Source organism: Poecilia latipinna, unplaced genomic scaffold (genome assembly GCF_001443285.1).
Source record: "Poecilia latipinna isolate Pla-1442-1.1 unplaced genomic scaffold, P_latipinna-1.0 Scaffold111, whole genome shotgun sequence".
In the NCBI taxonomy this organism is placed as follows: domain Eukaryota; kingdom Metazoa; phylum Chordata; class Actinopteri; order Cyprinodontiformes; family Poeciliidae; genus Poecilia; species Poecilia latipinna.
Window position 1 is genome coordinate 50,672 of NW_015112727.1, and position 11,877 is coordinate 62,548.

The 11,877-nt window shown below is 41.3% G+C and overlaps 2 protein-coding genes across 3 annotated transcripts in view; one reads left to right on the forward strand and one right to left on the reverse strand.

Moving 5' to 3' along the window:
• The window catches only part of pik3c3 (phosphatidylinositol 3-kinase, catalytic subunit type 3), an 18,059-nt gene extending 14,804 nt beyond the window's left edge, over positions 1-3,255 (forward strand). For both annotated transcript variants that reach the window (XM_015027933.1, XM_015027934.1), the window contains 9 exons: positions 242-370; positions 592-661; positions 1,557-1,621; positions 1,699-1,783; positions 1,874-1,948; positions 2,044-2,212; positions 2,380-2,470; positions 2,688-2,813; positions 2,957-3,255. In XM_015027933.1, the coding sequence (XP_014883419.1) occupies positions 242-370; positions 592-661; positions 1,557-1,621; positions 1,699-1,783; positions 1,874-1,948; positions 2,044-2,212; positions 2,380-2,470; positions 2,688-2,813; positions 2,957-2,971 (825 nt within the window). In that variant the 3' untranslated portion in view covers positions 2,972-3,255. The remainder of the gene's footprint in view (positions 1-241; positions 371-591; positions 662-1,556; positions 1,622-1,698; positions 1,784-1,873; positions 1,949-2,043; positions 2,213-2,379; positions 2,471-2,687; positions 2,814-2,956) is intronic.
• Positions 3,256-5,434: 2,179 nt separating this feature from the next.
• On the reverse strand, positions 5,435-10,740 carry LOC106944725 (uncharacterized). Its single transcript, XM_015027937.1, has 7 exons — positions 10,383-10,740; positions 9,984-10,104; positions 8,698-8,867; positions 8,407-8,585; positions 7,846-8,008; positions 7,503-7,627; positions 5,435-7,427 (listed from the first exon to the last, which is right to left on the reverse strand). Exons 1-7 carry the CDS (start codon positions 10,453-10,455, stop codon positions 7,143-7,145), a joined length of 1,116 nt encoding a protein of 371 aa, XP_014883423.1. The 5' UTR covers positions 10,456-10,740; the 3' UTR covers positions 5,435-7,142.
• Between the last annotated feature and the right edge of the window lie 1,137 nt (positions 10,741-11,877).

Sequence of the window (11,877 nt, forward strand, 5' to 3'; positions counted from 1 at the left end):
TTCGTCTGACTCTCTGCATTCCTTCTCACTCTGTCTGCGTTCCTTCTCACTCTGTCTGCGTTCGTCTGACTCTCTGCGTTCCTTCTCACTCTGTCTGCGTTCCTTCTCACTCTGTCTGCGTTCCTTCTCACTCTGTCTGCGTTCGTCTGACTCTCTGAGTTCCGTCTCACTCTGTCTAAGTTCCGTCTCACTCTGTCTAAGTTCTGTCTCACTCTGTCTCACTCTCTGTGTTCTGCCTCAGAGCGCTCTGATGCCGGCCAAGCTGATCTTCAAAACCGAGGACGGGGCCATGTACCCCGTCATCTTCAAACACGGAGATGACCTGAGGCAGGACCAGCTCATCCTGCAGATCATCTCGCTCATGGACAAAGTAAGAGCTCCTTGAAATACTCTCTACGGTGGTTTGCTCTCCGTTTTATTTGAATGTATCTGTAAAATAAATAACAAAGTAGCTTGGAATAAGAACTGAAACCTGTAAGGACAGGATTCTGAGACGTCATCCTCACATGTACACACATAGCACTTCTTGCCAAGCTGGTAATGAAATTTAACTGGCACTTCTTGATGATTTGCTTGTGTTTTTGTGTTCAGCTGTTAAGGAAAGAGAACTTGGACCTGAAACTGACTCCATATAAGGTTCTGGCCACCAGCACCAAACACGGTAAGCACTCATTTCCTCTTATTTCCTCTGGAGTTCAGACAAAACCAGGTTGTTTGTGTTGCAGAAGAGTTTATACACCTGGCAGCAGAATATTGAATTATAGAGCCTATAGTGGACTATTCTGATACTGGATTTAATCTAGGACTGGGAGATAAATCAATTTTGCAGATTACAGAAATGCAGATTACTCACATTTTTGTTTTTGTTTTTTTGAAGATTAAATTTTTTTTGAAAATTAGATCTTTTTTTTCCCCCACCAACCCTTTTTTTTATTATTATTATTATTATTCTCTGGCTTTCATAGTTCAGAGTGATGTCAGCATTCTGTTGTCTATTTGGACTTTGAAATCAGGTCAGCTCTGTCATGGAGTATTAGGGCAAGGCTACGATTTTTTTTCTTTACCAGAATAAAGCCATAAGTTTATGAAAACTCCAGCGCGAAAAATAACATCAAATTAAAATGAGGAATGTTGAGCATATTGTGTTGAAGTTGGTATAAGTTTTACGATAAGGAAATGCTTCATCTTTCAACACATCAGCATCAAATTATCATCAGTATCAGGACTTTAAAACGACTGAACAAATTAATGTGTATTTCATAAAAGAACCTATTGAAGCTTTTTTTTTTTCCCTCAATAAAATGACTTCTCATAATTTTAAAGATGTTCTGGTAAGATTGCGTCTTTATTCTGTTAATATTACGACTGTGTTCTTGTAATTGCATAAAAATTCTGGGGGACGATTAAAATAAAAGATGGTTTTTGACAAGATTTTCTGTCAATTTTTTGAAAAGAAAGTGAATATTTTTTTAAAATACTAAAATCAGATCTGATATGGGGGGGAAAATTGGAGTTTTTATTTTCTACATGACCAAAGTCGCGCGTTATTGTTCCAGGTTACATGCAGTTCGTCCAGTCCGTTCCTGTCGCCGAGGTTTTGGCCACCGAGGGCAACATCCAGGTGAGCCGGTTTGAGCGCAGCGGTGTGTGCAGAGGTGTGAGTGAGAACAATGATCCGATCCGTTCTCGTTGACGCAGAGCTTCTTCAGGAAGCACGCGCCGAGCGAAAAGGGCCCCTACGGCATCAGCTCCGAGGTGATGGACACCTACGTCAAGAGCTGCGGTGAGACTCTCGGCATGATTAACTTCAAATGAAACACATAACCAGCTGAACTCGGCAGCATATCGAACAAATGTCCCTCTGCTCCTCCAGCTGGTTACTGCGTCATCACTTACATCCTGGGAGTTGGAGACAGACACCTGGACAACCTGCTGCTGACGAAAACTGGTGAGGGGGGGGGAAACGGGTATGTGAAGCCAGGCCGCCTCCACAAACCCAGGTTCAAGATTTTTTCATCCTCGCTCTCGCTCTTGCTCTTCCAGGGAAGCTCTTCCACATAGACTTTGGCTACATCCTGGGTCGAGACCCCAAGCCGCTGCCGCCGCCCATGAAGCTGAGCAAAGAGATGGTGGAGGGCATGGGGGGGACGCAGAGCGAGCAGTACCAGGAGTTCAGGAAGCAGTGCTACACCGCCTTCCTCCACCTCAGGAGGTACTAATATTTATCCCAAACTCTTGAGTGTAGACATTTGTCAGTCTTTTACTTGAACAGTCGGGTTTATTGTTGTGTTTGAGGGATTGTTATATGCTACTGTGTGTTAAAAGTGTTCACTGCAGAGATTGGATCAGTTTATAACATTTTTTCGCTTGTTTTGTCAGGTACTCCAACCTGATCCTGAATCTTTTTTCCCTCATGGTGGATGCCAATATTCCTGACATCGCTCTGGAGCCTGACAAGACTGTTAAAAAGGTGACAAAAATGCTTATTCATGTTGATCCTTCTGTAAACTTTTATTAAAAAAGTATGGAGGATGAAAAGAAGTGGGAACATTTTTTTTGTTTGTTTGTTTCTTTATTTCACTATTTATTTTTGGATGCACAGCCATGATGCTTTGGCATCTTGTTTTACCGGCCTGTGGTCGGCTTGTCGCCACGCCGTGATAACTGTAACTCTGACGTGCCGCCAGGTGCAGGATAAGTTCAGACTGGACCTGTCGGACGAGGAGGCGGTTCACTACATGCAGAGCCTGATCGACGAGAGCGTGGGAGCTTTGTTTGCTGCTGTGGTCGAGCAGATACACAAATTTGCACAGGTAAGTCCGCTCCGCAGCAGATGATCACCGCTTTGTGCAGCTGAGTGTTTTGTTTTGCAGATAACCATCCAAAAAAATGTCAGCTTTCTTCTAAATAAGACGAGAACGCAGCCCAACTCGACCTTCGTTTCTGTCTTTTCCAGTATTGGCGCAGATGAACAATGCAGACGAAGGGCGACGTGAGGCTGACCTGGACGAAAGCTTGGCACCACAAATATGCGATCATGAAGCTCTGGCTATGGCCTGCGTGTTCACGAAGGAGGACAAGAGGAAACCCGGAGACACTGCTGGGGACAAAAAAGGCCAAGAATGCACTGCCAACCTTTGCTGAAAGACGACAAACCAAGGACATGTAAATCTTCTGTTTGCTCCTGTATATATGTTGTACAATAATTACGGAATGAATGAAACGTGAGGCCAAATAAAGAGACTGTTGCTACGACCGAGCGTGCCGAGTGTTTTCACTCGGAGCTGGTGTATATTTGCGGTTGGGGCCCAAGCGGAGCTGCTGAGCAGCGTTTATGGTACGTAACGTGTTTCTGCTGATCGGTCATGCTGTCGATGCTGGGGGTAGGAACAAGCTGAGCTCTGAGGTTTGGTGAGTCACTGACAGAGTGACTAAGCATTTCCTGTTGGAGAAGGCCAGAACTCACTGCTTTATATCAGCTAGTGAACCTTTTCCTCTATTTTTTTCTTTTTTTCCCTACCCTGACTGCTGTTTAACATAAAACGTCCGTGACGAAGTACAGAGGTGGGTGATATTTTTAGTTGCGCGTCACTCCAGATTCTGGGAGATTTTAGTCACGTTACAGAAATCCATATATTTTTAGATTCTAAAACTTGTGTCCATGGATACATATTTGGATAAAAGTGCTGCACATATTTTTATTTGGAAAATCAGAAACTGGTGTTGGGGAAAAACAACTCAAATTTTGGGAGTGTGCAAAAAGATACACATTTTCCTTTTGAATCATGAACATCAAGGTTCATTTGTGTACTTGCTAAGTCTTCAATGTTAATTTGTTACACTCAATATTTTCTCTGTTCATAGGTGAAATGGCTCTCGCTGTCCATACTGAGGCGTCTGTGATTTTGTTTCTCTTCCCTTCTTGAACTTTTTTTTAAATTGGGGTTGTTATGTTGCTTTTTGAGATCTTTTAGACCAGTGTTTCTCAACCCTGGTCCTCAAGGCACACTGCCCCGCATGTTTTAGGTGTCTCCTTGCTTCAGCACAGGTGATTTCAATTAGGAGGTGTTTGCTGAACTGGAATCAGCTGAATGAGGTGTGTTGAAGCAGGGGAACATCTAAAACATGCAGGTCAGTGTGCCTTGAGGACCAGAGTTGGGAAACACTGTTTTAGACTATTTCATGTTTGAACAATGGGTTCATTTTGGGTGATTTCCTGATAAAATGTGTTTTTGCAAAACCATTTGTTTCAGGATTTTAGACAAAAAAAAGTAAAACAGCTCCATCCTCAAAAAAAAAAACAAAAAAAAAAGTTACATCTCAGCAGTTTGTGTTAGATCTAAATTGATCAATATTGTACTCTCAGCGGTGGTACTTGACTAGCGTTCCAAGCTATTTAACTTTTAGCTAGAAAATGCCTGCTAAGCTAAGTAACTACTTCTGGTTGCCAGTTTGAAAAGCACTGGGACATGCTAACTGCTATTAGCAGCGCTAGCTAACAGGTTTACCCGTTTCATCTGACGAAAGGATCATGTTCACTAAGAGAAGCTGTACAGTTTAATGTGTGAAAATAATTTTTTGGGAGAGCAAGAAAGGAAAATAGACCGTTTGCAACCACAGTTTTATAATATGACCCCCATTTCGAAACAAATGTAAACTATTCTTATCTCAAACCATCAAAATGCTGCCATGCTAACGCTAATTAAAAAGAGCTACGAATCGGGGCAATTTCCGTTCAGGTCGGAGCCTTCATTGCAAATTGCATGTACATCCTGCTTCTTGACGGTGAACATCTCGGCTGTTGTGTAATCAGGTGTTGATGAAACAAGCCAGCTTTTCATGCAATCATCCGGACCTTCCCGTCGAGCGGATTAATAAAACCCGATCCCACTGGCTCTGCCACGTCGGCCCCACAGGTCTCTGTGTTCAAACAATTCTGGATGGCCAAACCCACAAAGAGCCTAAATGTTCTGGAAAGAATGCAACACCAGCAAAACAGAAAACGGAGATGACGAGACGTTCTTTGTTTTCATGCAGGGGGCAACAGTGAGTCAGACGTGTCTTTAAAACAATAAATGATGGAAAAAGTCTGCTTTGTTATCTCTCTGGCTGCTAAATGTAGTGGAGGAGGGTTTAAACATGTTCATGCTTCTTGTTTTGAGATGGTCATGCTTTTGGACTTTAACTGGGTCTTGGAGAACAGAGAAAAACCACAACCAGATTTAGATTCTTCACCGAGCTGTGATTATGTACACACACAGAGAAATTGTTTTTGCCCCTGCAGTAAGTCTCCCTGTTGCTGCACTGCCAGTCACAAGAAACTGATAAATAGACCAACGCAGCTCTGATTGGTAACCATGTTTGATATGCTATGTGTAAATAAAGATTAAAATTAACTTGGGGGGGGAAAAAAAAAAAAATTGCCAGAGGTGTCTCATTAATAAACTTTAATAGAAACTAAAAACGTAAAATAGACCAAAAGGTCTCAAACTGGAACACATCATGACCTGAAACATCCGGTCAAAAAAGAAAAACAAAATTCAAGAACGACTGGGAATAAATCACCAGTCTGTTTCAGAGGCATCTCTTTAAAAATGAATTGCTTCTTACAACTGTTTTAAAACAGCTCTGGATTAGCGCTTGCTTATTCTCTCTGGTTTAGATAATTCTTTACATTACAATGTTCTTTCAGAACTCCGTTTTGATAGAAAGTGCAACATTCAACAGCAAATTCTGCCAACATGGCATACATGTGTTTAATCATAGGCAATATGTAGCAAAAACATGGGCTTAGGTGCTTTAAATATTGGAAATAAACAAATCTTAAGTCTGAACTAAAGTAAAATCAGTGCGACGTTTATCTGGTTTATGTAAAACGAGTCATTGTTGACCGTTGTGTTTTAAATATTCATGCAGCTTCTACAGTAAAGTGAACCTAGAGTCTTGTCATTGAAACACATCAAGTAGTGAATTTACAGATGTGTTTCCTGGACCAGAACCGGGCCACGGCGTTAAAGTAAACCAAATGGTTGAAGGCCTATAGCACCCCCAGACATTGGCTTTGTTGTCCTCAGGCCACTTTGTAACTGATTTGGCAGTATAAGTGTGGGTCATTTTCCATTCTGAAGACCTACAGGTCACCAAGAAAGTCTTCATTTTGCACTCTGCGTTCCACATTACTGGAGGAATAGGGTTATGAAATGTGGAGAAGCGAACACACCTCCAAATTGTACATAGGCTGGTTCACCAAAGTGGAGAGTTTCTTCTTCAAAAAAAAAAAAAGAAAAAAAAAGAGATTTACTCAGGAAGGCACTTTGTGCAGAAACCTCCTTCATCTGCATCCTTTTATCTTTCTGTCAAAGGTTTGCGCAGCAAAGATTGTCGTTTGTGCTGCTATCATTTTAAAGATGTTAATAAATGTTCCCTGAAGTCACAAAAGGTCAACAAAAACCCCTAACATTTTTCAAATCAGTGTCAGTCAACTCATCTACCTGTTCATATAAATGTTTTGTTTGTGCTGCTTCTGCTTTGAAGAAATTAGTGAAAGTTTAAAGGTCAACAGGTCAACCAGCCAACCCACGTCACCCGAATCTAACAAAATGGGTGTCAAATGTTTGTGCTGCGTTTGTGCTGCGTTTGTGCTGGCTTTGGTTCATTTGTGCCGCTATCGTTCTAAAGATTTTGATTAAAAAAAGTCATCAGAGGTCATTAGAGGTCAACCTCCTCTCCATGCTTACAATTAATACATCTGACAACTCGGCTACGTTTGTGCAGCAAACATTTTCATTTGTGCTGCTTTTGATTTTGAAGATGGTGACGACGACTGCTGGAAACTTTTATTTATTAATATCTAAATGATAGCAGCACAAGCAAAATGTTTTACCGCTCAAACGTTTTGACACCAGTTTTGTTGGATTAGAAGACGGAAACTAGACTCAGGTAAATCCTGGATGTGTTTTCTCCTGATGTTGGCGGTCCATGAAACTCGCTCTGTTGTAGGAAGTTTCCACAGAAAAAGCAGCTGTGGAAAACATTTCTGGCAAAGTAGGGAGACCGGGAGATCATGAGGTGTTCCTAATCCAGTGTGAAGCGAGCGTACTGAAGCGATGCGGGGGGAAAACGTTTTTAAAAGTCTCGGCGTTTCAGTTTTCATCTGACGTCTCCACATAGAAGTGGGACAAAGTGGGATTCCTTACGCCAGAGTCCAAGCCTTTTTTCTGCCTCTGTCCTCCATTGTGACAACATACCACACCCCCGCTGGGATCACGATGCACAAGTTGGCTTGAGCTTTTGTTTTCTACGTTCCAGTCGACGGAGCCGTGGTCGTCTATTAGCTCCAGGTGGATGTCACAAGGGTCACAGGGGTCACAAGGTTCGACGGGGACACAGACGGGGGGAGCCAAAGACTCCGCGTCCTGAGAAGTTGCCTAAAGCAAGAAGAAAAGCTAAGAACACAATTGTTTGTCAGCTGAACGCCGGGACGAGGTTGGAGAAAATCCTACCAGGGCCTTGGGTGGATTGTTGCGGGCCGGTTGGTCCCGTCTGAGTTTCCGCAGAAACACCAAGAGAAATAACAGAAGGAACACAAAGGACAGACTGGTTCCAAGACACAGCATCGGCAGCATCCCTGCAGACGCAAAAACAACAAAACAACAAACAAAGCTGAGGGACTGAAGACGCATTAAACATCAGCAGGAGATCAGTTTGGCTCTTTAGGTTCAACATCTGGTTCGATCGAACTGGTTCACTGTGTGAGACCCTCTCTGGCCTCTCAGTCAGAGAGAACAAAATGCATCTCCTTCTGAAGATCCAGGCAGTTTCAGTGATTTCCTGACTCCTCCTGACCTGATCTGGAGCCAGTTTCAACACACCCCGGAGCGGATTTGGGGGAAGCAGCCATGGAGAAGGTCGGGAAGGAGAAGTTGGCCTCGGCACAGTAGTTCTGACCCGGAGACAAACCCGAGAACTTGACGACGGAAACCACTTCCTGAGTCCAAACCGTGCGGCTCTGTTACACACAAACAAGAAAACGGACCTGCATCAAAAGTTGTGCAAGTTTTGAGACCTTTTGCATCAAGTAAAGGGTGTATGTATGTTGTTCTTTTTTTTTTTTAACGAATGCATTACTGAAAGTATAAGCTGATTAATACGTTGTTTTTACGGTATCAGATGGTTTTGGATTTTCTACATCAGATGTGTCAAAATTCATTTTCATTCATGTCAAGATCAGGAATGTCCTCAAACGGCCACCCGTGACAGAACGTATTGATTTTTATTTATTTTTTACATTATTATTATTCAACCAGCTACATCTAATAATAATAATACTAATGATAATATAATCTTCATTTAACAAAATATATATTTTTTAATTTGCACTTTGACAGTTTGTCGCTGGTGTCAGACCTGGTTGTCTGAGCGGTTGAGCTCATTGAACACGGTGACGGTGGTCCAGGGGTCTATTAGCGTCGAGATGGGACAACACACGTCACGAGAGCACCCCCTGCTGGTAGCGCAGGGGAACTGCACCTTCACAGACAGGCTGTCGTTGTTCCAAGAGACGGAGACGGACGGAGGGCTGAAGGCTGCGGGCGGAAAAGAGAGAGCAGGAACACACCTCAAAACAGCTAGAAAAATGAAACATTTCATATTGTATTTTTTGGCTTGAGTTTACAACAGCAGGGATAAACCACTGACTGAAGTCGCTGTAGTCAAACTTGTGTGGCTTAATCCAAACAATGGAGCTGGGGCTGAGGTGGACTCCAAGGCGAATCATGTTGTAGAGCTCAAAGTTAGAAAAGACCTGGGAGACGTCGCAGCTCCGGGAGGAGATCCAAACGCACCACGGGACGTCCTGCCACGGATCCCTGCAGCGCACAAACATAACAAGTCAGATGCATAATAACAGCTTTTCCTCTTCTGCTGCTCCCTCCTCTGGCTTTACTTTTTCCAAAGGGTTTTCAATAGAAGAACGCAGGTCTCAAGAGTCAGCAGCTGAAATAGGGGCTTTATAAATATTATGTGTATGGAGAAAAAAGAAAAACACTTATGAAAGTGAAATTATCGATAACTCTTCATATTATCAGATTTTAGCTAAGCAAAATTTAAAAAAAAATGTAGATATAAAGTCTTTGTAGTGCTCAACGGACAAATAGTTAGTTAGCTTTGCCATGTCAGCCGGAATAAAATCTAAATTTAACAGATTTGATAACTTGCAAAAGTATTAACAACCGTCAAACATGGTCACATCTCGTCATGTTAAGACCACAAATTTATTTATTTTTTCTGAAAATGATCTTTGACCAAAACAAAATAGCACGTAACTCCAAAAAGAAAGAAACATAACAGCAAACGTGTAGAAGAATTTATCTTAGTCTCTTCTTAAGCTGGTTCAAAGTTGATGGAAAGATGGATGCAGCAAATATTGAAGAAAAGCTGACAGAGGCTCCAAAAGCATACACCCGACCCCAGGTTATAGGTTTGGTATATTTAGAAGTCATACTAATGTGTTTAAATGGCCCAGTCAAAGTTCACTTCAATGGAAAACTTGCGTAAGAGATTTGAAAATGTAGATTTAAAGAAGTTCTCTGTGCAATCTGATTGACTTTGAGTTATTCTGCAGAGGAGAACGAGTTTTATCCGAGGTTTATACATATCCAATAAATGCACACCACATATTTTGCAAAGAAAAAAAAAAAAACCAAACATCTGTAACATAAATACTAATTAGTTTTGGAAGGCCTTCACTTCCCTTCTTGTGTCATTTACTTTAAAAAAAAAAAAAAAAATCGCACCTACACCACCATTGGAGTTTAATACAAGTTTTATACAACCAAGTGTAAAAATTCTGACATTTTCTGCCAATATTTGAAATGTTTGGAGTAGCTGCTACCAAGAGTACATATTTATGCAGAGTAACTGAGTCAGGAGTCGATTTTCTGGCCTCCCCACCCACACACACACACACAGGGATTAGGACTTACCCCTGAGTCTTTGTCTGCACGGTGTAGGTGATATTAGGACTGGCATGGGGACAATCCCACCGCAGGAGGCAACCTAAGTCCAGCGATTCCACAGCGGTGTAGCAGACTAACCCAGTCGACCCTGAGAGGTTCGCACGAAACGCAGACACAGAAATAGCCCAGTCACACAGGTGCTCACTGACCCCTTAAGTCCAACTGTCACAACTTCAAACTGCACCAACATGCTGCAGGTGCCACAAAATGTAACAAGATGCAACATTTGAGAAAAATGCCCCAAAAAAAAAAAGGAACCATCGTTCAGCAAGGGAGGGAGGGGAGCATTTAATGAAGATGTTAAAGTTTAATCAGCATCGAAATGCGTAATTTACTCAGTCGTCCCCAGACATCTTCAGGACTCACCTGCGATGAGTTGGACAGTCATCACAGACAGCACAAATTCAAATCCACGCCGTGGGAAACGCTGCGGCCTCATGGCCTCTGTGCCACCTCTGAGCCGAGGAAACACGAGGCTGTGATGAGCTCAAACGACGCGCAGCTCGGAGAATCGGAGGTCAGCGACTCCCTTCGAAATGGGACCGGTGAAGAAGAGCCATGGAGGAGGCAGGAGAAGTGGCTGTGGGAGAGACTGGAAGGTGGACGGGGTGGAGGAGAGGGATAAGGACTCAATTAAAGGCGGGTTGATTTTGTAAGAGAGGGCAGGCTGAGTGATCCACTTAGAGGGCAAGGTGAGAAAAGAAACCATGAATGGGAGCGCTATGAGCTACAGTCTGTGTAGTACAGCTAATTCATTTTCAAGTTCTGGATTGAATTATCCGACATAGGAATCAAGAGAAAAGGAAATAACTCGTTGTCATTTAAATGAAGTATTGAGATAATTTCCTAAATTTCTGGTGCAAATCACCAGCTTGATGTGTGTTTTGTGCATAAAATAAAGTATTTATGACGGTTTTCTCATGTCACTTAAAGACCCTTTATAGCTTGTACCATTAAAAAAGAAAAAAAAAGTGAACAATTTGGGTATTTAAGACTTCATCTTTTCTCACACTTTACTAAACTGTCAGTTTGTTGCTTGGTTGTGAATCACATCAGTCATATTTTAGGAAAAAAAAACTAAACTTTTCCTTTGATCTGAATTGTATGTTGAATATTTCCAAATACAAGTTTTCTGGTCTGTAAATTGCTTTAAGAATTAATGCCGGTAATAATTCTAATAAGATTTTTTTTCTAAAATGCTCATTTTTACGTACAGAGAGTAGAACTGGGCTACATTTAATGTTAAACTCAAAGCTTCTTAGAGGTTTCCTCTTTTTTTTTTAATACAAAACAATAAGTTTCTGTCCTCCCCCTTCCCCCCAACCAGAAACTTAATACACACTGAAGGTCTAATATGTCTTCCTTATTTTAAAAATATTTTGCTAATGTGTGAATGATTTAGTTATAAATGTTTTAATTTGTCAAATAGTTGTTAGCAAAACAGACTAAATGCCAATGTGCTGAATATTGATAAAAAGATATTAAAGTTAATTTATTCACCAAATATAGTACGTTAAGCTAAAATAAGCTAATCTTTATTTTAACTTTTCTCAGTCAGCTGGTGTCTTAAAACATGTCACTAGCAGAAATCTAACTCAAAATTACCAACATGTATTACATTTAAACAACAAAATTAATGGTAAAAAAAATTTTTACTAAGCTCTAAACTAGCAGAGAAACATAAAAAATAAATTACATGCATGTAAATAAAACTCAACACCGCTACAAGCCATACACATTACATTTAAACACAGTTAAAACTGTAAAACTTTTTTTCTTAAGGTATTTAGAAGATTATTCCCAATATCAATATTTGTGGAAAGAAGTCAGTGGAGAAGGCAACAGAAAACAGCTAAAACAT